The sequence below is a fragment of the Zootoca vivipara genome, chromosome 17 (assembly GCF_963506605.1).
Source record: "Zootoca vivipara chromosome 17, rZooViv1.1, whole genome shotgun sequence".
In the NCBI taxonomy this organism is placed as follows: Eukaryota; Metazoa; Chordata; class Lepidosauria; order Squamata; family Lacertidae; genus Zootoca; species Zootoca vivipara.
Window position 1 is genome coordinate 24,941,615 of NC_083292.1, and position 27,994 is coordinate 24,969,608.

Consider the following 27,994-nt stretch of genomic DNA (forward strand, 5'->3'; position numbering starts at 1 on the left):
TAAGCTAGGCGACAAATGGCTCCTCAAACCAGGGTTACAGTCAGCAAAACGGGATGCCATTTTTGCATCAGACGGCTTGGAAGTCGCATTTTTCAATACGACTTTTTGACTCCCTGAAATTCATTCTGATTGTGCAGATAAAATGTAACGGGTAGAATTCTACAGGATGTGTTGCTAGTGTGTGAAAACAGTCAAGATCCAAGGATCCCCAGGCATGCACCTCCATATGGCAGAGACGTCAGGCACTATCTTGGCGCCCGGGTGTCTTCACTAGGTCGCAAGCAGCTGATAGCCAGGTGCAAAATGTGCCTGGCGAATTTCAAACGCTGGGTATACCTGTAATAAATAAAATAAGAGGATCCAGGCTGGTGGACCAGACAAAAGACCCATCTAGCCCAGAATCTGGTTCTTGCAAAGGTCAACCAAGGTGTCCTAGTAGGAAACCAGCAAGCAGGACATGAGTGCAACTGTGCTGTTCTCAGCTGCAGGGCCCAGCAGCTCACATTCAGAAGTAGACCACCTGCAATAATGGAGGGAGAACATAGCCATTGTGACGAGGAGGAGGGGGAGTAGTAGTTTGGTTTTGATATCCCGCTTTATCACTACCCTAAGGAGTCTCAAAGCAGCTAACATTCTCCTTTCCCTTCCTCTCCCACAACAAACACTCTGTGGGGTGAGTGGGGCTGAGAGACTTCAGAGAAATGTGACTAGCCTTATCCTCCATTAATTTCCTCTGGGAATCCCTCCAAGTTGGTGGTCGTTGCTACCTCTTGTGGCAGTGAATCCCAGGGTTTAACTACAGGCTCCATGAAGGACCTCTGTTGTCTGTCCAGAATATTTGGGTACACAGCTGCTTTAGAGCACTACACTGGATTCTAGTACTAGCAAGAGTGAGGAAACCTCTTCCTCCACTCCATGTCTAATTTTATACACCTCTGCTATATCCCCGCTTCATCTCACTTTTTTTTTCTGTAGCAGGGTATTTATTTATTTTAAAGAATATTGTATAATATATATAAAATAGAGAGAACAGTAGATGAGAATTAAAAGACGAAAAGCAAAACTTTAAAATAGGCATTTTAAAATAAGTACAGTTACAGATGGTTTAAAGTAACAAAAACAAATATCTAAGTCATAGAAGAAAGAATAAATGTGTTCACAAAAAGAAAGAGCAATTGATTATCAAGTACAGATTTGCCAGACTTGTGACAAGGGTTGTCCCGCTTTATACCGGTACGTAGTAAAGGAATGCCAAATCATATGAAAAGTTTCTGGAGGTTCTCGTCCTTGTCAACATCTCAAATTATGTGCCATTTTCTCCATTATAGCTGTATTCCAGAGTAAGTGGTACCAAAAAGTTCAGTGTAAGATTTTTTGGGCTGTTTCCCATTGAGTTGCAAAGTGCCACGGTCATATACAAGACCAATTCTTTGGACAAGATGTCTACAACAGCATTGTCAAGCAGGGAATTAATTCCTTGGACCTTTTGGTTGCTTTCTCTGCTTCTCCCTTTACTTCTCCTATCCCTCCGCCCCACCTTGACACACAGGCAGAGCCTGGTAAGGAGTGAATCCTCTGAGGCGTCTCAGGTTTCAGCTTGCCTGCCCTCTGCAGTGGCGTGTTCAGGGGCACCCTGTCATGGATCAAGTGGCTTCATCAGGAGAGAAGGGCAGCCAAGCCTGTCTCCATTTTTTCAGGAGCCAAAGCAGGAGGCAGGATCCGTCTAGCTGAAAATGGGTGGGGAGGTGACATTGCCAAAGGACAGTGAAGGGAAGGGTGCCCCCCCCCCGCATGTGATGGGCAATAAGGAAAAATTCACAGGCAGGGTAAGAAGTGGCTGGGATGTAGCTTTAATCTGTCTGTTTAACCTAGGGGTCAGCAAACTTTTCCAGCAGGGGGCCGGTCCACTGTCCCTCAGACTCTGTTTTTTTGGGGGGGGTGGGGGTGGGAATGAACAAATTCCTATGCCCCACAAATAACCCAGAGATGCATTTTAAATAAAAGCACACATTCTACTCATGTAAAAACACACTGGTTCCCGGACCGTCTGCGGGCCGGATTTAGAAGACAATTGGGCCAGATCCGGCCCCTGGGCCTTAGTTTGCCTACCCATGGTTTAACCACTCTCAGGGGGAGTGGGAGGCTCTGGGTGGGTCTTGCCAGGCACTCGAGGGGTTCACCAGGACAGCTTCTTGCCAGTTCAGCCCAGAATGCTCCTGGACATGGGATCAGGTAACCCAAGACAACCAGTCTTGTTCTGCTGCTTAGAATGAACAAATCTTGTCAATTTCAGTTTCTCTAATTTTTCCATTTCCGAAATCAACTACCTTTTTTTTTTAAGGCCTCAGCATTTTTGTGTGCATTTCACCTAATATACACAATTGTGCATGCAATTTTGCCTAGAATGCACATTTTATGCAAGTAATTCCCACTATTATAATGTCTCTCAGTCTAACCTTCCGCACGTTGTTGTTGTTGTTGTTGTTGTTGTTGTTGTTGTTGTTGTTGTTGTTGTTGTGAATATAAGAAGAGCCTGCTGTGTCTCTACCTCATAGGTCCTGCAGGTGCAAAGAGCATTAAAGGAGGTTTGTCTATAACTGTCACAGTACTGCCACAAGCACAAATAATCAAGAATGCACAATTAAAAGATTTTGGAAGACAGGGGTGCCCAGTGTTTTCAGTCATTGTATTAGGTAAAGCAAAATAAAAAAAAAATCCTTCAGTAGCACCTTAAAGACCAACTAAGTTTATATTTTGGTATGAGCTTTCGTGTGCATGCACACTTCTTCAGATACCTATTAGGTAAAGTTATTGAATCTGAGCTGCATGGCTGTTCATGAACTGTTCCACTTTTACCTGCAAGCTGGGGATTAGGCATAAGAATCTCCCCCCCCCCAAAAGAAACCCTCAAAACAAAACCTTCTCTGCATGGTGCGAACTAGCATATCAGGGTAAAGTGTTCATCTGAGCCTTCTTCCTTGATAGTGCATGTTAATGGTTCCCAAACCTTTTGGGGCCTCCTCCTCCTCCTTGGTTCCATAAACTCATCCCCAGTGCCCCCCCCCCTTACCCTATTAAAAACATCCAGTATAACGGCTTGCATGGCCCCCTAAGGAAGATAACACCGCAATAAAATTCAAAACAGTAACAATTCATTGCACATTTATTCAAAATCCAATTAAAACTATTTAGTTTAATTAATTCAACACAATTGACGAACTTGAGCCAGTGATACCAGCTCTTTAAAGTCTCTTAGCACCCCCTTAGGGAATCCCAGCCCCCACCCCCGGTTACCACCCAGTTTGGGAGACTCTGGTCTTTGTGAGAAGAGGAGCCTGTATGTCTGTGAGCATACCATCTCTGCTGCCTCCCATCCTGAAGTGGGACTGCCTGGCTTTAACACTTGATTTGCTGCTAGTTTGGTTTCAGCCTCTGCAATGTGAAGCAGCAGGAGACTGGCCCACCTGCTTTCTCTGGTTGCTCCCGCATGCTGTATCTCTCACTCTTCTCCTATCAACCAAATTCTTTGAGATCCTCAGCAGGCAGATGCTACGAAAACACACAGGCTGTTCTCGCTATTGGAAGCCACATAGCCCAGAATCAAAGGGAAAATAAATTTCACCCGAGTCCCCAGCTGAGCTTCCATCTGTTTCCTCCTCAGCACTACAGAATCTCTCCCCTCCTCTCTTCCTCCCCCTCCGCCAGTCTGCAGACTCCATTGCCTTGGCGAGTTCACACAGAAATACGAGGGTCTCTCTTTTACACCCCAAGCAGCATCTACATACAGCAGACAGCTGGGCCCGCAGGACTGAAAGAAATACAGTATGCTGCATCCTGCCTTTTGGGGGTGGGGGTTTGGGTGTCAGGAATCAAGCTGCCCTTGCTGCCCTATTGAATCCCAAATTAATCCCTGCAGCAAGTTATGGTGCTGGTTTTCCACAATCATCTGTTTGACCACTGAGAACAGGAGGCTGGATCAGATGGGCGGGCCATTGGCCTGATCCAGCAAGCTCTTCTTATGTTCCAGACATTCAGGATGTGAATGCAGCAAGGTTACTTGAGCAGGGCTTACGAAGAGTGAAGCGAGGCTGTGCTCTGGATCCCACTCTTTTTAACTTTTATATTGATGATTTGGCACCATATTTAGCCAATGCAATCTCCCCCTCTCCAGTAATTAGGAACAGAAATATTTCAATCTTTATGTATGATTTAGTGCTTCTCTTTCTTTCCTGATTAGGCCTCAAAAATCTCTTAGAAGTGTTCAGCACATTCTGTAAACAGGAAAGCCTATCTATAGATTATTCTAAGACTAAGATTGAGAATTTTGGCAGACCCAGACCTAGGTGTATGGTGCTTGGATCAACAGGCTATTGAAGAAACTCACTGGCGCTGTGGGGTAAACCACAGAGCCTAGCCCTAGGGCTTGCCGATCAGAAGGTTGGCAGTTCGAATCCCCGCGACAGGGTGAGCTCCTGTTGCTCAGTCCCAGCTCCTGCCAACCTAGCAGTTCGAAAGCATGTCAGAGTGCAAGTAGATAAATAGGTACCGCTACAGCGGGAAGGTAAATGGCATTTCCGTGTGCTGCTTTGGTTTGCCAGAAGCGGCTTTGTCATGCTGGCCACATGACCTGGAAGCTGTACGCCGGCTCCCTCGGCCAATAACACGAGATGAGTGCCGCAACCCCAGAGTCGTCAGCGACTGGACCTAATGGTCAGGGGTCCCTTTACCTTTACTTGGGTATACTTTTTAATGCAGAGCTTTCCAAACTTTTCCTGTTGGTGACACACTTTTAAACATGCATCATTTTGCAACACAGTACTGTAATTCAGATTTACTAGCAAACTGGTGGTTAAACTAACCCCTTTCTAGCCCCCAGAGGAGCACAGGGAGCGTTCACACGACACACCTACACACTGCAGCCAACATCCTAACATGTCGTGACACACAGTTTGGAAAGTTCTGCTTTAATGAAACACTCTCTTGGAAGTGTGCTATGGAGGCAGTGAAAGTCAAAGCATAGGAAACCATAGGGGCACTGATGAAGTTCTATTACAGTAGGGGAGGGCAGCAGGTTGAACCTGCCCTAAAAATATTTGGTAGCAGAGTGCTTTTCCAAATGCTATATGTTGTTGAAATCTGGGACTCTGATTGAAATTCCATTCAAATTTTGGAAACTGCAGAATACCTTGTTTTTTTTCAGAAGCTATCATCTCTACCATCAAGAATTTCACTAGCTCTTCTTTGTACAGAATCCAGGTGGCCAACAACTGAGACAAGAGTGGGCTGTGCTCAGTTAAAGTATATAGTATTTTAAAATTTGCTGTGATGCCTATTGAGCATTTTCCTGCTCTGTGCTATATGGAATTGGATGAAAACCAACTCTGGAAAGCAGCTTGTCAAGATGTTTTAGCCTATTATTATTTTCCAGAAATGAGCTCTGCTTTGACCTTGAATAAGTGTCAACTAAGGGATTGGCTCTTCTGTATAGAATCCAGAAAGGACCTGCAGCTAATTAAAAACACCAGATTCCCCCCTTTGAATCCACTCTTGAGAACATAGTATTTTAGAGCTAGTTATCTGACCTAACTCTCACCAGCTTCCTTAAGAAACGCCTTTATTGAGCTGCGTTTCCAAGTGATAGTTTGGTTTCTTTTGAGTGACAATAATAGTTTCGTAACACAGAGTGGCCATGCTGCAAAAATAAAAATAAAAATAAAAAATCAGGAAAAATGAGTTAGATAAAATCACTATAGTTTTTTGTGGTGATTTGGAGGCTTAATTTGAAATCAAGCTAGATTTGAGTTTGTTGGTGTCTCTGGTAACCTCTTACATCATGGAAGTTGGCTCACATTATGAATGTATTTTTTATTGGTATTGTTGCTGCAGGTTTGTCATGGCCTTTGGCTAGAATGATAAACTGATTGGTTGATTGGTTGATTGATTGATTGATACTTGAGCAGGGTTTGAAGATAGGGGTGGAAAGACTTCCTGTGATTGGGGGGGGGCATTTTCAATCTAAATTTTTACCCCCAACTTGGTGTCTGTGTGGGCCTTAACATTGCATTACCTTAAAAACACACAGAAAGATTTTGGCACAGGAGCAGACCCCCAGTGTTCATGGCTGTGTATGACATAGCTGCCAAGTTATCCCTTATTTTAAGGGATTTTCCCTTATGCTGAATAGGCTTCCTCGCGAGAAAAGGGAAAACTTGCCAGCTATGTGTATGAGTAACGCTCCTGCTGATTAGTAGGTTTGTGTGTTGCCTCTGGATTGGCTTTCCCCAACCTGGTGTGCTTCAAAGCTTTGCACTACCACACCCAGGCACCACAGCTGTAGGATGGTGCAGTTGTTGAGAGCATGATTCTGCTGGCTGGGGCTAATGCGAGTGCTGATCCAAAATGTCTAAGGGCAGCAGTTTGGGGAAGGCTTTTCTAGAGACTAAAGTTGCCACCTCTTTTTTTTTGGTAGTTCTGTTTTCAACAGCTGTATACCAGGCAGGGATTCAACTGGTATAGATTTCCCAGGCTTGAAAGCTCAGTGGTGGGTACATCTCCATATGTACTTCTGACCATCAGGGCAGCTGCTCCAAAGCATTATGGCCCCTCAGAGGAAGGCAGTGTGGCAATGTAGGGGACACCCTCAGGGGCTAGTGTCCTTTGGAACAGTGTTTCTCAACCTTTTTTGGGCCACGGCACACTTGTTCCGTGAAAAAAATCACGAGGCACACCACCATTAAAAAAGTTAACTCTGTGCCGCCCTATATTGACTATAATTATGACTGTAAGAAACACTTGCCAATTGCTGTGTTGGTTGCAATCTCCTGTAATAAGGCTTCACAAGCCGTCCGGCGGGTCAGTGTTGTGTATTGGCGGCTGCCAGGCTCGTTTGCACTGAGCTTTGGGAAAGAGGAGGAGAAATATTGCTTTCCGGCGGGTCAGTGTTGTTTATTGGCGGCCGCCAGGCACGTGACAATGCAAATCGCCCTTCTCGTCGCCGCACGTCGCGGCACACCAGCCAGCGTCTCGTTTTTTTTTTTTTTATAATTTTAAAAATATCTTTATTAGTTGTTTCAGATAAAAACACACAAGAACAATTACACGCAAGTACTCATGAACATATGTTTGTAAGTTATGTTTCGAAACATTAATAACAAAAACATCTTTGATCGAAAAAAGAAATATATAGACAACTTAAATAAAGAAACTCGGAAAAATAGAAATAAATAAATAGGTAATCAAGAAAGAAAGAAAAAAGGAAAGAGAGAGAGAGGGAAAGAAAAAGTAAAGGGCGGAGAGATCAAAAGAAACAGACAGAAATAGAGAAAGAGACAAAGATTGAGAAGAGAAGAAAAGAGAGAGAAAAGAAAAAAATAATAAAATTGACTTCCACCGCTTCATCGTACAGTAAATAAATTGATACATTCTTAATTTAACTGTCTTTTTATCCTTTTGTCGACACTAAAATAAATTTTTCTTATTTACATCCTATAAACATCTCATTTCATCAACGACAGGGTTAGTCCAAGCATAGCCAGATTTTAGTTCCCAGACCTTGTTTACCTAGGTAATCATTTAGATATCCCCATTGTTTCCTTATCAAGGCTTTAGGTTTATTATTAATTACATCCGTCAATTTTGCTAATTCCAGATACTCACAAATTTTATTAATCCATTCACCCTTTGTCGGGATGTCTGTGCTTTTCCATTTACTCGCGACTAGCATCCTGGCGGCAGTTGAAGCGTACATAAAAATGTTCCTCCTTTCACTAGGAATTTCGTTGTACAAAATGCCCAGCAAGTACATTTCGGCCTTTTTGGGAGGAGACATTTTGATCAATTTTTTAGTCTCTTCATGAATTAATTCCCAAAATTTTTTGATCTTGGGACAAGCCCACCATATATGAAAAAAATTGCCCACCGCATTATCACATCTCCAGCATTTACTACTACACGAATTATTCATTTTTGCCAATTTGCTGGGCACCATATACCAACGATGGTGCATCTTCATATAATTTTCCTTTAAAGTAACGCTAGCGGTAAAGTTAATACCCTTTGTCCAAAAATTACTCCAATTCTCGAATGCAATTTCATAACCCAAGTCTTGCTCCCATTTCAACATCCATTTTCCTTTTACATCTTCTTCCGATTCTGAGGGGCCTAATAATTTGTACATTTTGGCTATTATTTTTTCATTACTTAACAAAACCTCTTTTTCAAATCTAGTTATTTTAATTCCAATTCCATTACGTTTAATATCTTTCTCATATGTCGCTTTTAACTGAAAGAATTCTAGCCAACTTATTCCTTTTGTTTTTAATATTTCATAATCTTTTAATTTTAAAGTATCATTTTTTTCCTCAATCATATCTCTATAAGTTGGCCAGACTTCTTTTTTATTGACTCTCAGAGTGGCATTTGCTTCTATCGGAGAAGCCCAACCAGGTATTCTATCTATGATTTTATCTTTAGTTCGATCCCATACCTCTAGTAACGCTTTCCTTACAAGATGGTTCTTAAAACCATTATGCATTGGGACTTTTCCATAAAATAGATAACCATGCCATCCAAATAGTTTATCCCATCCTTCTAGATTTAGAATCTCTATGTCTTTCAAAATTAGCCACTCCTTGATCCAACTCCAGCATGCTGCCTCATAATATCTTCTCAATTCTGGGAGTGCAAATCCGCCATTTTCTCTTGGTTTTATCAAATTCTCCATTTTTATCCTGGCCTTCTTCCCCTGCCAGATGAAGTCGGCTAGATCTTTTTGCCAATTCTTAAAATGTCTCAATCCTATCACTACTGGAATGTTTTGAAAAAGGAACATCATTTTCGGTAGTATCATCATTTTAACCATTGCAATTCTACCACATATTGTTAATTTTAATTTTTCCCATTTCCCCATGCTCTCTTTGATTTCTTTCCATTTTTTGATATAATTATCTTTAAACAAATTAGAATTATTGTTCGTAATCCAAATTCCTAAATAATTCACTTTATTTTCAATTTTAATTCCTATTAATTTGGCCAATTCTTCCTTATTCTTCCCTCTCATATTTTTCACCAATAACTTAGATTTTTCTTTATTTAATTTAAAGCCCGATACTTTACCGAATTCTTTCATTTTTTCTAATGCTTTAATAATGCTTTCCATGGGGTTTTCAGTTATTATAATCAGATCATCAGCGAAAGCTTTTGTCTTGTAGCAAATTGGTCCTAGATTTATTCCACTAATTTCTTTATCTTTTCTTAGTGCTATTAGAAGCGTTTCAAGTGTTAGAATAAATAACAGGGGGGACAGAGGACAACCTTGTCTTGTCCCCCTTTCGATGTTAAAGTCCTTTGAAATCTCATTATTGATAATTAATTTTGCTTTCTGTTGTTTGTAGATGGCCCGAATTCCGTTCAATATTTTACTCCCCATATTCAGACTTTCGCAGGTCTTAATCATAAATTGCCAAGACACGCTATCAAACGCTTTTTCTGCGTCCACTAAGAGCATTGACATCTCTATACTTGGGTTCATTTCCGCATACTCTATTATGTCTATGATTGTTCTCATATTGTCTTTTATTTGTCTTCCTGGTAAGAAGCCAGCTTGATCTTTTTTGATTATTCTATGTAGAACGACTTTTAATCTATTCGCTAATATGCCTGTGAATATTTTATAATCTATGTTAAGTAGCGAAATTGGTCTGTAATTCTTTATTAAATTCAAATCTGCTTCTTTTTTGGGAATCAACGTAATGAACGCCTCCTGCCAAGAATTCGGAATCTCACCCTTCTTTAATATTTCATTCATTAAAATCCTTACTTTGGTATTAGTATTTCCTCTAATTTCTTGTAATAACTCACCGAAATCCCATCAGGACCAGGAGATTTCCCTTCTTTTAAATTTTTAATAACCTTTTTTATTTCATCTTCTTTAATATCCGCATTTAATAATTCATATTCTTTCACATTAATTTCTGGTATATTATTTTCCAATAAATATTTATTAATTTCATTCTTATCTACACATTCTTCCTTATATAATTGTTTATAATAACTTACGAATCTATCTTTAATTTGGTCTATCTCGGTTATTTCACTTCCCTCTTCAACAATTTTATTAATTATCCTTTCAATTTGCTTTTCTTTTACTGACCAGGCTAACAATCTTCCCGGTTTATTTGCCTGTTCGAAATATCTTTGCTTCGTCCATATAATTTTATTTTTCACCTCTTTATTAATCAAATCCTCTAAATGTGTTTGTAACCTTTTAATCTCTTGTTGAATCTCTTCATTCTTTGGACTTTTGACTAATTCCTTCTCTTTCCCTCTAATTTGTTCATTTATCTCCATAATATTTTTCTTTTTTTCTTTTCTAATCCTGGCCATTTGTTGCATTGCAAACCCCCTCATATACGCTTTGCTTGTTTCCCAAATCACATTTTTATCTGTACCTTGACCCTCATTTATTTCAAAAAATTCTTTTAATAGCTCTTTGGCTCTATTTACCCTTTGTTCTTCTCTCCATATTTCGTCGTTGAGTCTCCATCTCCCTTTGGTTTTATTCCTAAATTTTATTTCAATTGTCACCGGGTTATGATCCGAAATTGATTTGTTTAATATATCAGCCTTGTCTAGATATAACATTAATTTTCTTGTTAGCCAAATGGCGTCTAGCCTGCCGCCTGATTTCTGCGCGTCTGAATAATGGGTTATGTCTCTCACACTGGGATTTTTTGTTCTCCATGTATCATGCAAATCAAAACTTTCCACCAACTGAAAGAAGGATTGTGGTAGTCTGCCTGAGTTGTTTGGTCTATCCCTTTCTGTTCTGTCCATTTCTGTGGACACTACCCCATTCCAATCCCCCATAATCATTATATTTTCTCTTACTTGGTCCCATAAAATCTCCTCTACCTTTTTATAGAATTCATCTTTTTTATTATTTGGGGCGTATATACCCACCACCGTTATTTTCCCTTCACAAGTGTTTATTTCGATTCCCAGAATTCTGCCTTCGTCATCTTTAAATATCTGTTTTGGTTTCAATTTTTCGTTTATATAAAAGACTATCCCTCTTTTCTTTTCATCTCCCGAGGATATAAATTCCAGTCCCAACCTGCTGTTTTCTAATACTCTAGCATGATTTTTAGTTATATGTGTTTCTTGTAGACAAATGATGTCATATTTTCCCTTTTTCAATATGCATTCAACTCTGTTCCTTTTGTGTTTGCTGTTCAATCCATTGACATTCCATGAAATACACTTCATTATAATTACCCTTTATTGTTAAAAGATAGAAAAAAGAAATTGTGAGAGGAAAAACAAATGGCTCCCTTTCAGCCCTCCCAAACTTGTTTGTGGGAGAAGTCAAAGAGAGTCTTTAAAAAAGAAAAAAAAGCATCAGTTCATCGAAAATAAGAAGAAAAGCACAAGCCCCAATTCAATTTATACATTCGGGTACTAGCTGAATTTCGTTCCTACACTTATTACTTGCTTTCCCCCCCCACCTCAGGCAGCGGTTGAGAAACGTTGCTTTGGAACTCCCTGCCTGTTGACACCAGACAGGTGTCGTCACTGTACTCTTTTTGGCACCTGCTGAAAACACGTAGCCCACCCAAATATGTGGAATGTTGACAGCTGTTTAAATCCTGTTTTAATTATTCAGAATAATTATTAAAATAATTAACTGGTTTATTCCTTTTTGTAAACCACATTGAGTACCCCCCCCCCCTTATAATCAGGCAGTATATAGATTTTATGAAATGAAATAAGTCGTGCCCCAGTTACAGGAAATGTAAGCGTTCTTTAAAGAACTCCCTAATGAGGGCAGGGTTGCAAGTGCAGCGAAGTCTGAACAAGCCAACATCTAAAGTCGAAAATCAGTCTAGGTCCAAGCAGGGAGTTAAGGTTAAGTACAGCCTAGCAAGACAGTGGAATTAAAATTGGAAACTAGGCACCAGAGAACAAGAAGCCAGAGAGACCTGTGTTGCTTCCAACATCCGGAAGCCTCAGGAGGGAGGCCTTATTTACTCTGACTACCTAACCCAGACCCTTGCCACAGTTGCTGATAATGAAGGAGTATCAGGAATTGGTTGCTTGTGGATGGCCCCTTGCTTGCAAGTAGACCAACAACTTGGGTCTTTATTTTATTTATTATTGCATTGATATCCAACCTTTTCTCCAAAGAGCTCAAGGCGGCATACAAACTTAGCCCCCTCACCATTTTATCCTTGAACAACCCCTCAGGTAGGCTAGGTTGAGAGTAGGATTGCCAGGCTCAATAGAGGACAGGACTTCTGTGCCTTCAATTGCCCTGCTCTCTTTTGAGTCTGGAAACCTTAAAGAGAAACCAGCAGACCCTTTGTTTAATATCCAAGCAAAGGGTCTGCTGGTTTCTCTTTAAGGTTTCCAGACTCAAAAGAGAGCAGGGCAATTAAAGGCACAGAAGTCCTGTCCTCTATTGAGTCTGGCAACCCTAGTTGAGAGGCAGTGACTGGCCCAAAGCCACCCAGTGGACTTCATGACTGAGTACTAGTACTAGTACTAGTCCAGCAATCTACCCACGACTCCATCCATACTGGCATACTGTGCCGTTGCTCTTTGGCCTGGATCCAAATTTTTTGGTGCTCTCAAGGACTGGAAGACAGGCAGGCCATTCCACCTCCCCCTGCTGATCACTTCCTGCTGGAGCTCGTCCACAAGGATCTTGCCTTCCAGATCACAGATCCCATGGTACCAGCATTGGATTCAGGATCATTGGTCAGTGGGATGTCTGGGTCGTCTTCTGAGGACTCCCTGCCTGGGACGAGGTCAGGTGTGACAGTCCTTTTCATTGTCCCGGCAGCAGTAAAACGAAACAAAACAGGGAGCCTTGATGGGGTTTCCTAAATGCAATTTCTAGGCTTTATTGAAGTGAGATTCATTTGCATAAAGCTTTTGCAATGAACTTTAGCCAAACACCTTTGAAAAATTCCTGATACGACTACTTGTACAGTACAGGTATGTGCATTGATAAAGATCACACTGAAACAATCTTGATGCAGCCGGCCTACCACATACCACATATAAAAAGATTGCTTCCCCCGCCCTTTTCGTAGTGTTCTTCAGTGCGTTGTTAATGTGGAGATGAAAAGACTTGAAAGAATTCAAAGCTGCAGCAAGCTGCCCACGCACCACACCTCAGGAAGGGGGAGTGGAAGTCAGAAATATAGGTATGAAACAGAGAATTCCTAATGCATCAGTTCCGCTTCCGAATCACCTAGGGTGTAAGTGGGGAATATTGCATATGTCTTCTTGATCATAATGCTAGTGCTCCCGTCCAGTTTTCTAATGTCACTTTTGCATGGTTGTACCTGCTGTTTGACGGAACTGTGGCTGTTTGACCGATAAACCAGCATGTCACGCTAAATTTCATTCACACCATTGGGTGTGAAGTGACACAAGAACCAACATCAGTGGACAGTGTCACTACTCCCCCCCACCTGTTCCGCACATGCCTGATTCTGTTCCCCCATGAAAACAACACGACAGAAATATGTATGCTGGTATACTTCGCTCCTGCTATTTTGTAGGTCAGGGGGGCTGCAAATGGACATTTTCTAGAATCACATGACACTGAAATGAGCACTAAACATAAACTATACTCTGGAAGCGGCTTTTACACTGTGGGAAAGCTCAAATATAATCTGGAAATTACCAGATAGGGAAATGTCAGGGAACTGGAATAAATTGCCGTGTGAATGTCGTGTGCCAGTGTGGTGTAGTGGTTAGAGTGTTGGGTTAGGACCTGGAAGACAAGGGTTCAAATCCCCACTCAGCCATGAAGCTCACCCAAGGGTGACCTTGGGCCAGTAACTGCCTCTCAGCCTCAACTACTTCACAGGGTTGTTGTGGGGATTAAACAGGCAGTGGGAGAGCCATGTACGCCACCTTGAAGAAAAGGTGAGATATAAATGCAAATAATAGTAATAATACATAAATGCAGCCCTGGGCTTGTTTTTGACACCAAAACTTTGGTGTCAAATTTGGCTGATGGAAATTGTGGAAGTATCTCTATGGCTACCCCCACCCCACCCCAAATAATTTGTGGTATCTGCCATTCAGTTATGTTGAGCTATCTGTTGCTGTCTCCCGATTTGACCCTCCTTGCTTTCTTGGCTTGCTTCCCGCAGGTGACATTCACCAAGCGGAAGTTTGGGCTGATGAAGAAGGCTTATGAACTGAGCGTCCTCTGCGACTGCGAGATTGCCCTGATCATCTTCAACCACTCAAACAAGCTGTTCCAGTATGCCAGCACCGACATGGACAAGGTCCTCCTCAAATACACAGAGTATAACGAACCTCACGAGAGCCGGACCAACGCGGATATCATTGAGGTACGACATGCTGCCCGCAACCTGTGGGTTCCCAGCCTTGTTGAGCTAGCAAAGCTTTTGCCAGTGCAATACCCCAATCTGTTGGGATGGCCTGTCTTTGCTGTTGACAGCTCGGTGTTCTAGCTTTTGGTGGTGTGGTGCCTTCCAGGTGTTTTGCGCAGTTGGAATCCAAAATGGCCACAGTTGTAAGGACTGGCGGGAGTTGCATTCCAAAATGGCCCCGCTGGCTGGGGGCTGGTGGGAGTTGGAGGACACCAGGCTGGGGAAGGTATCTCATTACTAAGATCTCAAAGCAGCTGGCACTACCAAGGCACAAAAGATGAAGACAATATAGGAAACTCCCAATTTACGGGGGGTTAACGTTCGGAGGCATCACACGCATCAGTGAAATTCTGTACATTTGAAACACCCTCTAAACCACTGGAAACAATTGAAAAGCCCTTTAAAAAACCAGCAGCACTTTCCAGATGCCAAACTCTGCCAAACTCCCACCACCTCCTTACTCAAACTCAAAACTCTCCACAGGCCTCAACCGTTGGTGCAAGGGCTCTTAGAATTGCACTTGCAAAGGCTCCTGGGATTCCTTGGCGCTGTTTTCATGCCTTTTTTGCACTTTCTGGGCTCTTAGGGCCTTTTGCCATTTTAAAAGTCATTCCTGGGTTTGGCGTGTTGCGCAGATGCGCGGTCATGCGTCAGTTGAGAGTTGCCTGTATCACATAGCATAATGAACTATTATAGTAATAATATTGTACAGACCATGTTGTTTTATGGATAGTCTTAGCTGCCAAGGATCCCCTTTTTTGCGGGAAACCCCCAGATTTTAACCCATTTCCCACTGTTCTCCCAAATGGAGAAAAATCCCGGAAATCCCCCAGAATTCCTACCTGCCAGGGAGCCTCCATTTTGGGTGCCGCTCTTCCCATGTGTGGGCACCGGAAATCGGGCAGAGCGGCACCGGAAGTCGCTTCTACGCATGTCCGGCGGCCATCTTGGTGGTGGCCACATGGCGGTGGCCGTCACCAAGATGGCCGCTGCCATGGTGCCACCACCAAGATGGCCGCCGCCATGTGGCCACTACCAAGATGGCCATCGGGCATGCGTAGAAGCGACTTCTGGTGCTGATCCCGCATTTTTCAGCGGGAGACTTGGCAGGTATGTGGAAAATATCTGGTTCCTGTGGATATAGGAAGGGGAAAGCTGTAGCGTCTCAGACAAGTGTTGTAGGTCGAGCACTTGCTTTGTACACAAAAGATCCCAGTTCAATCCCCAGCATCTCCAGGAAGGACTGGTAGCAAAACTATACCTTGGTTTAAGAACAGCTTAGTTTATGAACAACTTGGATTAAGAACGCTGCAAACCCAGAAGTAGGTGTTTTGGTTTGTGAACTATGCCTTGGAATAAGAACATGTTTCACTTCCTGTTGAGTGTGTTCCATTTGTAAATTGAGTCCCCTGCTGCTATGGGAAAGCACACCTTGGTTTAAGAACGGACTTCCGGAATGGATTAAGTTCGTAAACCAAGATACCACTCTACTTGAAACACAAGGGTCTGGCTAAGGCCACATTAACACTACATTTTAGGCAGTATACTACCAGTTTAAACAGTCATGCTTTCCCCCAATGAATTATGGGAGCTGTAGTTTGTTAAGGGAGCTGAGAGTTGTTAGCAGACTTCTATCGCCCCCATAGAGCTACAATTTCCAGAGTGGTGGAACAATCTCTCTCTCTTCGTAGAGAAGTCTGGATATTGTAGCTTTGTGAGGGGAATAAGGGCCTCCTAACTGCTGTTTAATAAATTGCAGCTCCCAGGATTCTTTGGGGGAAGCCATGACTGATTAAAGTGGTATCATAGATCTTTAAAAGTATAGTGTGAATGTGACCTAAGTATAGGGCAGCTTCCTGTGTCTGGGGCAGAAACGCTTCCAGGGTAATTGAGGCAGTAGGCCAGAGGTAAAATGTGAGTCTGAAGTGAGGGCACCCTGCGGCAGAGACTGGCAGGGTCTTAGTCCTCAGCCTCCCAGGTGGTCGCCTTCCTGCCCCCTTCCTGCTGCTTCTCCCCCTCTTTTTTCTCTAATGGATTTGCAAGCACAAAAGGTTTCGTTCCTGCGCTACGTTCCAGAGAGTGGGACAGAGCTGAGATTGGAGCAGTTGCTTTGTCACCTTTCAATGAAAAACTGTGTGTGGGCAGCTCCCTTTTATGCTTGGCAAGATTTAGACAAATGAACGGTTTGGCTGGGTAATTATTGACATTACAAGTGAGCAGAAATTAAGGCACGCAAAACCTTTAGTCATTCAATTTATCTGCTCGAGACGGCATGGAATAGGACAGCGGTGGAGAGTGTATATGTGCGGGGGGCGGGGGTAGACATTCCAAGGAGGGTCTCCTTTTGGGGGCACGAGGGACACTTTTATTACCAGCTTTGTGCATATTTTTGCAGTAAATACATTGTTTGTAATATGTGTGTGTGGGTGGGTGGGTTCCTATATCTATATATTGCGTTAACATTGATTTGCAGCAGATGGAATATATGAAGACACAAAAAAATGGATATCAATTCAGCATGCTGTTTTTAAACTGATGTTCTTTTGTCATACTTTGTGAACAATGAGGCCTCCTTCTCTGGCAATTGTCCAGCTGCATGACTGAGCGGGGTTCTGAACCTGGGTTTCCTCAGCCCTGATGTCTAACCACTGCACCATACTGCCTATGCCTTTGTCAGTAGGGAGTGTTGCCCCATCCCCTGTAGTCAGCTGGAGTCAGGGCAGATGCCAACTGCTACGGCAGGGTGGGCCTCTTTAGACCACTGAGTCTGCTGTTCAGTTCCACTGCTGGGCACCTAGGATAGAAGAGATGGGAGGGAGCAAATGATACTTGAATGTCCCAGAGCCCAGCCCTTGCGTCTCAGGGTCTGCTTTGCATGGGGAAGATTCTGTGTTTAACCCACGGTGCCTTCAGTTCAAAAGATCTTGGTTAGCAGGGCTGGGCTGGGCAAGATCTGAGACTCTCAAAACTAAAGCATACATTTTCAGGCTGGATGGACCACAGCTTTGTAGGTGAGGAGCTAGGATCCCCTTTCATCCTGAGAAAAGCAGTATGGGCAGTCTTCCGGGAACTACATGGCACTGGTGGGTGGGACCAGAGGTGAAAGTGGGTGGAGCAATGGATTTATTAATTTATGAATTGCCTTTTACATGCCTGCTTCAAGGCGATTTATAGAGAATTAAAAAATGGTTTTAAAAGTTTTTAAAGCAGTAAAAAAACAACAACAGCAACTGGAAACAGGTTTTAAAACAGTTCCACCCAGCTGGAAAAGGTTGTTGAAACAAAAATGCTTTCATTTGCCTCTGGTAAGTACAGAGAGTGTGTATCTACCATATCTCAAGAAGAATGCTTTTTCACAGAACAAGGGCAGCTGCACCAAAAGCCCTGCTCCAAGGTGCTGTGTAGTGAGTGGGCATCTGAGATTTCGGACATGACTCTTCCCTTGGTACAATAGGTTGCATTCCAGCCATGGAAAAGTTAAAGAGGTTTTTGCACATGTATACACCCACCCCTTTCCTTCATTCAAGCAGCTTAGAGGCATTATCACAGCTTATGTGCACATACAAGCCATGCAAAGCAGAAGAACATCAGACAAGCCCTGCTGGATCAGGCCAGTGGCCCATCTAGTCCAACATCCTGTTCTCACAGTGACCAGCCAGATGCCTGTGGGAAACACTCAAATCAGGATCCAGGCGCAAGAGCACTGTCCCCTCCTGTGGCTTCCAGGAACTGGTATTTGGAAGCATTATTCCCTCCACCTGTGCACCTAAGGAAGGAGTGGAGCAGGGTTGGTGCAGGGACATGGCCTGGTAGAGGACCACATCCAGCCCCCAGGTCTGAGATTCCCGACCTTTGATGTATTCCTTTGCCCGACGGTATTCACATTTCTTAGTGCACCATACTGAACACATTTGTCTTGGCCCAAAAGCATCACCAGCCCTCGGAATGGTGTTCCCCTGTCCTCCTCATGGTACGAACTCTCCAAAAGCTTTGAGTCCTTGGCACTGGGAGGAACCCTCTTGTGGTGTCCCATGTGAGGCTGCCTCCAAATATGTTAACTGAGCACAGGCTTCTGGGCTGTGATTTTTCATGTCAGTTCTTGCACCCTTTGTGAGCCTGACACATATGTTTATTCTCAGTGAGTCTCACTGGAGTCTGCAGAGCTGAATCCCACACCTTGCACCTTTCATGCAAATGAAGCGCATTTGCTTTTATCTTCATCCAATGAAGCTGAATGTAGGAAAATTCAGGCTAGATAAAAGAAAGCGCTTACTCAGCTCAGCTATCGAACTTGCTCCCACCGGAGGTAGTGATGGCCACCAACCTGGATGGATTAGACAAATTCATGGAGGATTAGGCTACCAGTGGCTACTAGCCATGATGGCTATGCTCTGCCTCCAGGGTCAGAAGTGGCAATGCTTCTGAATACCAGTTGCTGGAAGCCACAGGAGGGGAGAGTGCTGTTGTGCTCAGGTCCTTCTTGCAGGTTTCCCCACAGGTATCTGGGTGGCCAGGGAACAGGATGCTGGACTAGCTCGGTCATTGGCTAGATCCAACAGGCTCTACTTATGTTTCTGTGTTCAGGTTCAAGGAGCCAAAGACTTGTGTTGTTTCCAATAACTGGGAGTCTAAAAAGGAAGGCCTTACATGGTGTGGCCTCCCAGACCACACTCTAACCATACTTCCTCAAGAGGATACTCAGTGCTGGTTCTGGGGGACCTTGCCTGCTCCCCAAGGTCCTTGGTTGTGTGTTGGGTTCATCCTCTGAGGATTCCATCTCCCGTGCTGGGTCAGGGCTAGGCCTGCCATGAGCAGGCCTCTGGTTCTGTGGTTCTCTTCCCCAAAATATCTGACCTACTTTGTCTCCTGTGATCGTTTTGCCCTTTGCTTCTTACACTGTTCCCTATTGCGACCTCCATCGCTGTTTGCCAGCCAAAGGAGGCTCTCGTCTGCCTCACACGCGAGAGGTTGCAGCTGCCGTGCTGTTACACGTAGCTAATTCTTGGGGCATTGCTCTTGCCTATTATTTTTCCGTTCTGAGATGTAGGGCCAGTGGAAGGAGGAGGAGAGGGAAGTCCACTGACAATTAGGGCATGTGCTCTTCGCACAAAGTGCTAAGCAAATAGAAGACCGATTTAAAAATAAAACAAATGCCCTGTCCGGAACATGGGAGATTATTGTCTTATTTCAACTTTTGGTAAAATGAGAGCATTGGCTGTTGAAATACGGGGTGGGTGGGGGTGCACTTAGGTGATTCTAGAGCCACTGTAATTGTTTACAGTAGCCCTCCCCAGCCCAGTGTAGTTCAGATGTTTTGGACTACAACTCCCATCAGCCCCAGCCAATGTTGCCGTGGAGTTTGAATCCAAAGTGGTTATGCTGATGGGAGTTGATTTGCTTGTATATTGGGTTACTTACAATCATTAGACAAGTATAACAATTACAAGTATAAGACAAGAAAAGTGTAAAAACAAAGTGTTGTTGTTGTTGTTGTTATGTATACCCACCTTTCCTTCCAAAGGAGGCCAGGGAGGCAATATAAAAATAATGCAAACCTATAGAACCAGTTAAGAATAGTTCCAATACAGCTGCAGCCTTGGATGAAGATCTCCCCTGAAAAGGCTTTTCGAAGGTCTTCATCAGGCACTGAAAAGATAACAGAGGAATTGCAAAGGGTCAGTGCCACCATTCTAAAAGCCAAAATTGCACTTCGAACCATCTGGAGGGCACCAGGTGGGGGGGAAGCTGCTTTAGGTGATTGTTTCTTGGGTTTCTTTTTTACATGGCTAATTATCTCAAGACTTAATGAGTCCTTTCCTGGCTGGCTTCAGCTTCTAATTTGATTACACCAGTGTTTCTTGACCTTTTCTCAGATTGCATATCCTTCCTCCACTTCAGAGATCTTTCACAGCCCCTTGAGAGGCTAGGGGCCTCCTTGGCTATACCCACTTGACTCTTCTACCCTTGTGCCACCACTGAATCCACTATCTGGACACTAAAGGCAAGACCATCCAATGATGACTTGCCCAAAGTGCCTACAGGAACCCTTTCTACAACCCTGTAAGGGAAGCCAGAACAGAAACATAAAAAGAGCTTTGTTGGAGCAGAGCAGAGTTCCAGTCTAGTCCAGCACCCTCTTTCTCAGAGAGTCAGACAGAGGATTCTAGGGTTCTCCCAAAAGCAGGGGGTTATGGCCATCCCTTGTGGATTGTTCCCCAGCACCTGGTATTCAGTGGCAGTCTGCAATGGGACGGGGAAGTTAGCTATCACGAATAATTCTGTCAGCTTATATAACCCCTTTCCGTCAAAGACCCAAGATTCTGCTGCTGGGTCAGACCATCTAAGGCCAGCAAACCCTTTGCCAAAGTGGCTGGCAGATACCTCTTCCAGGAAGCCCACACACAGGGCAAGAAAGCAACCGCAGTCTTCCCCCACCCCACATCCCTCTGTCATCATCCCCTTATCACAGATGAGGATCCTGGCTGGGAGATTTATTTAATCCATTTATATCCTACTTCTCCACAAGATTTGAGATGGTTTGTTTAAGGTCACCCAGTGGATTCATGCCTGAGGGGATTTGACTTCAGCAGCCCAGGTCAGGCCCTGGCCCAAGGCCCCAGTGGCCCAGAAGGGGCTCCTCAGTGGCCTGGCCTGGCTGTGCCGCCACATCCTACCCTCTCTGGGTGCCCCGGACGGCTGTTTTAGCCACATACTGAAGGTGCCTGGTGGTGTCATAGGGTGAAACAAGTCATCCCCCCCCGCCCCTGCAGTGTGGTGTGAATCCAGTCATGGAATGCCAAGGACCCCAGGGGTGCCAAAGCAGTTGCGAGTGCTCAAAAAGCCTGACTATGCAAGTGCTAGAACATTCTTCAGCCCCTGTTTGCCTAGGAGCTGTTTCCGGCCTGAGGGCCATGTTTCCTCATGAGCAACCTCCTAGAGGCTCCATAGGAGTGCTTGGCATGGCCAAAAGTGGATGGAATCACAAATGTTGCCTTTGTAAAGTAGGCAACGCTTAAGCCACACACAGCTCGGAGAATCCTGCATACCCATCTCTCCATCCAGGCACGTTCAGAGGCAACTTCACAGTGCAAGGACACATTCCAGCCTGGCAGAAAGCACTTAAGGAAGGGGTCAAACAGCATCAGGTTAGGGGTGTGGCCTGGGAAGAGGCTTGACCTTGGGGAGACTCCCAAGGGCCACATAGAGATGCCTGGGATGCACCACATTTGGCCAATAGACCTGAAGTTCACCAACCATGGCTTAGAGCAGGGTTTCTCAAACCTGATCTCTTTTTGGACTACAATTCCCATCATCACTGATCACTGGTTCTGCTAGTTGGGAATGATGGGAGTTGTAGTCCAAAAACCGCTGGAGACCCAAGTTTGGGGAATCCCTGTTTAGAGAGATCCTCATTTCACTTCCTCTCTGTGAGGGAGGATTGACTGAAAGGTAGAGATTTGCTAGCTCATGGCTGGGCAGGAATTTGCATTTGGGCCTTCTCCATGCACTGCACTGGCTATGTAGAGATGGAAAAAGTTCAGAAGAGGACGACAACCAGAATGATCAAAAGAATGGAGCAACTCCCCTATGAGAAAAGGTTGTAGCGTTTGGGACTTCTTAGTTTAGAGAAAAGGTGAGGTAGAGGCGACATGGTTGGTGCTTATAAAATGATGCCTGGCATGGAGAAAACTTATGGACATCCAATGAAGCTGAATTTTGGGAAATTCTGAACAGAGAAAAGAAAGTACTTCTTCACACAGCATGTTGTTAAACTGTGGAACTCCCAGGCATAGGAGGCAGCAATGGCCACCAACTTGGATGGCTTTAAGAGAGGAATGGACAAAGTGGAATGGACATGGGAATTTGGGGGGCTCAGGGGCTTTTGTTAAAGCAGCAACAGATATAAGACCATATGGACACCAGAAGAATCGTGCTGGGTCACGTCAATGGCTCATCTAGTCCAGCATCCTGTTCCCACAGCGGCCAAACTTGTAAGCAGGACCCGAGTAGAAGAACTCTCTCCCCTCTTGTGCATCCAGCAACTAGTATACAGAAGTATTACTGCCCCTGATTGTAGAAGCAGATAATAGGCATTGTGGCTAGTAGCCCCTGAGCCCCCCCAAATTCCCATGTGGTGAGATCTAGGAAATGGCAGTCTGCCCCTTCTTTTGCTTGTGTTGACACTCTGCTCAGGTTACTGACATAAAAGTACTTTGCGTCTTTCTGTATCAGAGCATGTTGCTTGTAGTGGCTGCCAGCTGGAACGGGCTGGATCAGCCCGGCCTGAGCTCCCTCCTTCCGACTCCAAGCCAGCTGCCCAGAAACCCGGCTGCTGGCAGGCCCCATTAGCAGGGCCTAAGGAATCTGCAGTCTGCGCTGCACATGGCTGAGCCCTTATCTGCTGCCCCAGGCTGAGCTACCAAACACTGGCTGTCCCCTGTGCCCAGAGAAAGAAAGACAGCTGCGAAAGTTGGACGGTTAACTGGCTCTCATACAGTCCTCTGTGGTGCTTTGCAAAGTAACAGGACCAATTTAAAACACTGGTAGTGTGGAGAGAGAGAGGGAGAGATTATTCTGATGAGGAGCCTACAAACTGAATTTCTATGCTGAAGATTCGTAAGAACATAAGAGCCTGCTGGATCAGGCCAATGGATCCATCCTATCGAGCCTCCTGTTCTCACAGTGGCTGACCAGATAGCTGGGAAACCCACAAGCAGGACCAGGTCAGACTGAAGGGCAAAGACCTTCATATGTGGGAATGAACCCAGAGTCAGGTAGCAGCTTTGGTTGGGGTGTGGTCTCTGGTAGCTAGAAACAGCACAAGTCTCTGGCTCCTTGAACCTTAACATAAAAATATAAGAAGAGCCTGTTGGATCAGGCCAGTGGCCCATCTAGTCAAATGTCCTGTTCTCACTGTAGCCAACCAAATGCCCGTGGGGAAATCTGCAAGCAGAATCCGAACACAAGAGTCCTCTCTCCCCCCCCCCCCGGTGGCTTCCAGCAACTGATATTCAGAAGCATTGGTGCCTCCGACCATGGAGGCAGAGCAGTGGCTCGTAGTCACTGGTAGCCTTATACTCCATGAAGTTTTTTAATGCTTTATAAAAAACCATCAGTGTCTCCAAGAGTGAGTTCCACTGTCTTAACCATGTCCTGTGCCTTGTGAAGAAGTCCCTTCTCTTATCTGTTCTTTATCCATGCATCATTTTATAAACTTCTATAAATCCATTGCTTTCCACGTCTCTTCTCAGAGTACCGTATTAGGACCTTTCCGCGCTATACATTTAAAGCTGTATCATGCAACTTTTAACAGTCATGGCTTCCCCCAAAGGATCCAGGGAGCTGTGGTTTGTAAAGGGTGCTGAGTGTTGTTAGGAGCCCCCGGTTCCCTTCACAGAGCTACAAGTCCCAAGAGTTCCCTGGGAAGAGGAACTGAATGTTGAACCACTCTTGAGGACTGGAGCCCCATGAGGGCTTCATCTCCTTTGAAATCAATGGGTTCTGTGCATGGAGAAGCACCATCATGCCCATTCATTTCAAACGGGCCTTGAGATTTCCCGCTGAGACGAAAGCAGTCAGGGTTCCCATTTCTAAAAATGATTCCTAGCCCTATTTCTAAAACTGCTGAGCGAAAGAGGAAATGGGGATAGGGATTGATTAATAACATTCATTAATTTCAGTGGGTCCACTCTGAGGATGACTAATGTTGAATATAACCCATTATTTCCAAATCTTTGGCTATACAGATATATTAGCATATGCAGTTTTCATGCATTTCTTTTTCTTTGGTGAGGTGCAAGTGGCTGGCCTGGTCACAGAGACTACTCACTTGGGTTTTGAGCTAAAATGGTTACCGTAGTTCGGAAAGTCAGGGGCGGGGAAGAACTTTTTATTTTCTCTTTTACTCATGCCCCTTTCAGTTTCTTATTGGCATGGAAAGAGCCCAAGACTTCCAGGAAACATTGCAGCGTTGACTTTTTAAAAGAAATTGGCAAGGGATGATCCCATAATATGGGCTAATTGCTTCTGGTATTTTGAAAATACAATGATTAAGTGTGGCTGAGGAAAGCAATCTTCAAATTGGCTGCCACGCGTGGAACCAAAACTTCTTAGACACGGTATTTGATGGAGGTTTTCTGCCCCAACTCCCCGAGCCCGGTCTTAATGATGCCGATCCAGCGTGCATATGAAATGTATAATTGCTCTTCTTCATGGTAGTAGGTGACCCTTGAGAGAGAAAAGTGCAATCCTCTCTCACAGTTCATTAGTACTTGAGTAATTCTGGAAATCTAAGATCACTGCAAATCCCCAGTATCAGCGTCTTAAGTCTCCAGTTAATTCCACCTCTGGAGATTTATGGTCCCTGGTTCAAACTAGCTCTGCTATTAGCTGCTTCGGAAGCCAGTGGTGACCTCAGAGCTAGAATCGCTGCAGTTTGGGGTTGCAAAACATCTGAAGCGGCTCAGTTTGGCTCTCCTCACTCCAAACCCTGATGTAGGATGCTTACAAACCATGGCTCAGCAAACTGGAATAAAATATGGCGTTGTGAAGGGAATGTGCAAACAGTGGTTTTATGTGAACCCTAGTTTGGCACCACGTGTGATCTGACAAACCAGAGTTACTGTTGTCACACTTTCCCTCCACGGTTGCTGCACATAAATATGAGAGTGCCAAGTAGATGGGAAATGAAAGAAGGCAAGCCATGGTACCTGTTTTGCCTGTTGTTTGTTTGGAAGTTGAGCCTGTGACCCGGAATCCTAAAACCTGTAGTTACTACAAGCCATGGTCAAGGTGGCATCTGAACTGATCCATTTACATGGTGGCTTCCACTCCTTCCTGCCATCAACATACTTGGCCAATCATAACAGCAGGACTTGTCATCATAGCAACCATCCTAGCCTGATTCACACATAATGCTAAGCCTTGGTTTCTTAAACCATGGTTTGTTTGATCATCTGAACCCTGTCTAATAGCTTAAAGGTAAAGTTACCCCTGACTGTTAAGTCCAGTCATGGACAACTCTGGGGTTGCCTCACTCATCTCGCTTTATTGGCCGAGGGAGCCGGCGTTTGTCTGCAGACAGCTTCCAGGTCATGTGGCCAGCATGACAAAACCGCTTCTGGCGAACCAGAGCAGTGCACGGAAACGCCGTTTACCTTCTCACCGGAGCAGTACCTATTTATCTACTTGCACTTTGATGTGCTTTCAAACTGCTAGGTTGGCAGGAGCTGGGACCAAACAATGGGAGCTCACCCCATTGCGGGGATTCGAACCGGCAGCCTTCTGATCGGCAAGCCCTAGGCTCTGTGGTGTAGACCACAGTGCCACCTGCGTCCCGTCTAACAGCTTAACTAGGGTTTATTTGCTGCTCACAAACTACAATCTGAAGCCATTGCTCATTTTGGCCTTACAAACCTTTGTTTTATTTGAACTGTGGCTTGGTGTTACATGAGAACTCAGCAGCCTTCCTTTACTGTGGTTTATTTTGCAAGAAAACAAACTGATTGTTGGAGAAATGAGCCATGGTTTAATTGATCACCCGTTGGACAGCTTGAGGTTGCTTTTTAACAAACCATGGTTTAGTGGTCTGTGCAAACCAGACCACTATCTCTTCATCACTCTCCACCTCTGGTTTCATCTCTGGGCCTAAACTTCTCCTGGTTGTGCTTTCAGACATTAAGAAAGAAAGGTTTTAATGGTTGCGACAGTCCAGAACCCGACGGGGAAGACTCCATTGACCAAAGCCCTCTGATGGAAGACAAATACCGTAAAGCCAGCGAGGATCTTGACATCCTGTTCAAGCGCTATGGTGTAAGTAGCTCGCCACCCCAGGCAAAAAATTCTTCATTGTCTCTTTTTTTTTCTTTTTTTTGTTCGTTCGTTTGTTGGATTTATCCCTCCCCTCCCAACCCAAACTACCTTCTCCCCCCACCCTCCCTCCACCTTCCCCCACCCGGCCACATAACAGGCGCTGAACAAGAAGCATAGAGAGTGTGAGAGCCCTGACGGGGACGACGTGTTTACGTTGACGCCTCAGACGGAAGAGAAATATAAAAAGATTGATGAGGAGTTTGATAAAATGATGCAGACTTACAGGCTCACAGTGAGTAACAGCTGGTGGCCTGCCAACGCCTCCCCCTCCCACCCGCCCCATGGATAGGGCTGCCAACCTGCCCGATTTTTCTTAATAATAACAAATAACAGTCCTGTTGAAGTGGCCTAAGCGCTGGTCAAGCCACTTGTCCTGAATGCTGATAGCCTGGCCTGGATTTCTTACTCGGTTTTAGAACACAAGGAAGCAAACCGAGGAAGATGGAGGTTAGGAGAATTTTGAGATTACAGTATTTCCCTTCTTCATATAGTTAACAAAAGAAAGCATTCTTGCAGGAGCAGCAAAAAAGAGGTGGCACCCTTCCAGGGAAATGGTTCTGCACATCTTCAGAGGCATGCTGTCCTGCCATTCAAATGCTGGAAAAAAACCCTGCTTGCTGTCTTAATGGTGAGGCACTCTGCACATGCTCAGAGGTACCAGGACCATAAGCCGATGTAGTTGTGGCAATTTTAGCCAGTTCCCTTCATGAAGGAATTGCACTCAGAACATGCCCAGATGCCAGGATTTTTTGTTTGTTAAGCAAAAGTTGGCTGCCCTAACCCATGAAGGGGGGGAAAGAATCTTACGGAGGGGGGAATCTTGCATGGTTTGGCTTTCACAGAGCCTCAGCTAATTTGCACCCCTAAAGCAAAGGAGATGGTTAGGAGAAAGTCCCTCTGGCATCCAGAAGTCAATGTGTACCTGGTCGCTAAGGTACTGGACAGCGAGGGATGCTTAGTTACGCCGAGGCCTTGCTAGGCAGCACTGTGAGTTTGTTTGGAAATGGGCTCTTGGAAAATACTTCTGAAGGACAGGCCTTAGTATAAACCTCTGAAATACAAACCTCTCTCCCACCCCCTCAGCATAGGAGTGGGATGAGGATGTTTATTTTATTTTAAACATTTCTGTTTATCTGTCCCCCCCCCTTCCACTAGAGCAGCCTTCCTCAAGCTGGTGCTCTGCAAATGTATTGGACTCCAGCTCCCAGCAGCCCTGGCCATTAACCATGCTGGCTGGGGCTGAGGGGAACTGTAGTCCAAAATGGCTGTGCCGGCAGGAGATGTAGTCTTAACAATACCTGGAGGGCACCAGGTTGGGGAAAGGATAATAATAATAATAATAATAATTTATTATTTATACCCCGCCCATCTGGCCGGGTTCCCCCAGCCACTCTGGGCGGCTTCCAACAAAACAGAAATTCTAAAATACAGAGATCCAGAGATCTCATTAACAGGATTTCAAAGCAGCAAGCACCAGTGAGGCACAAAGGATCAAGACAATATCAAATAGTGTGATGAACTATTATAGGGAAAAGCTGGAGCTTTATTTGCTCCCTGCACCACCAGCAGACTAGCTACTAGATTCAAACTGGTCCAGTGCCAATAGCTGGACAGTGCTAGCATCTATAAAAGGTGCACAGAAGATTTATTAATCTATTAATCTCGTTGTTTGAGGTTTGATGGCTCCATTCTTCAGGGGAGGCGGTGGA

At 44.5% G+C, this 27,994-nt stretch overlaps 1 protein-coding gene across 9 annotated transcripts in view; it reads left to right on the top strand.

Annotated features, from left to right (window-relative positions):
• The window catches only part of MEF2D (myocyte enhancer factor 2D), a 154,193-nt gene that overhangs the window by 97,875 nt on the left and 28,324 nt on the right, over positions 1–27,994 (top strand). For 5 of the 9 annotated variants that reach the window (XM_035098747.2, XM_035098750.2, XM_035098753.2 and 2 more), the window contains exons 3-4: positions 14,169–14,372; positions 26,088–26,225. In XM_035098747.2, the coding sequence (XP_034954638.2) occupies positions 14,169–14,372; positions 26,088–26,225 (342 nt within the window). Of the gene's footprint in view, positions 1–14,168; positions 14,373–26,087; positions 26,226–26,382; positions 26,518–27,994 lie in introns of all 9 variants that reach the window. The other 4 variants (XM_035098751.2, XM_035098752.2, XM_035098755.2 and 1 more) reach the window with 2 other exon arrangements.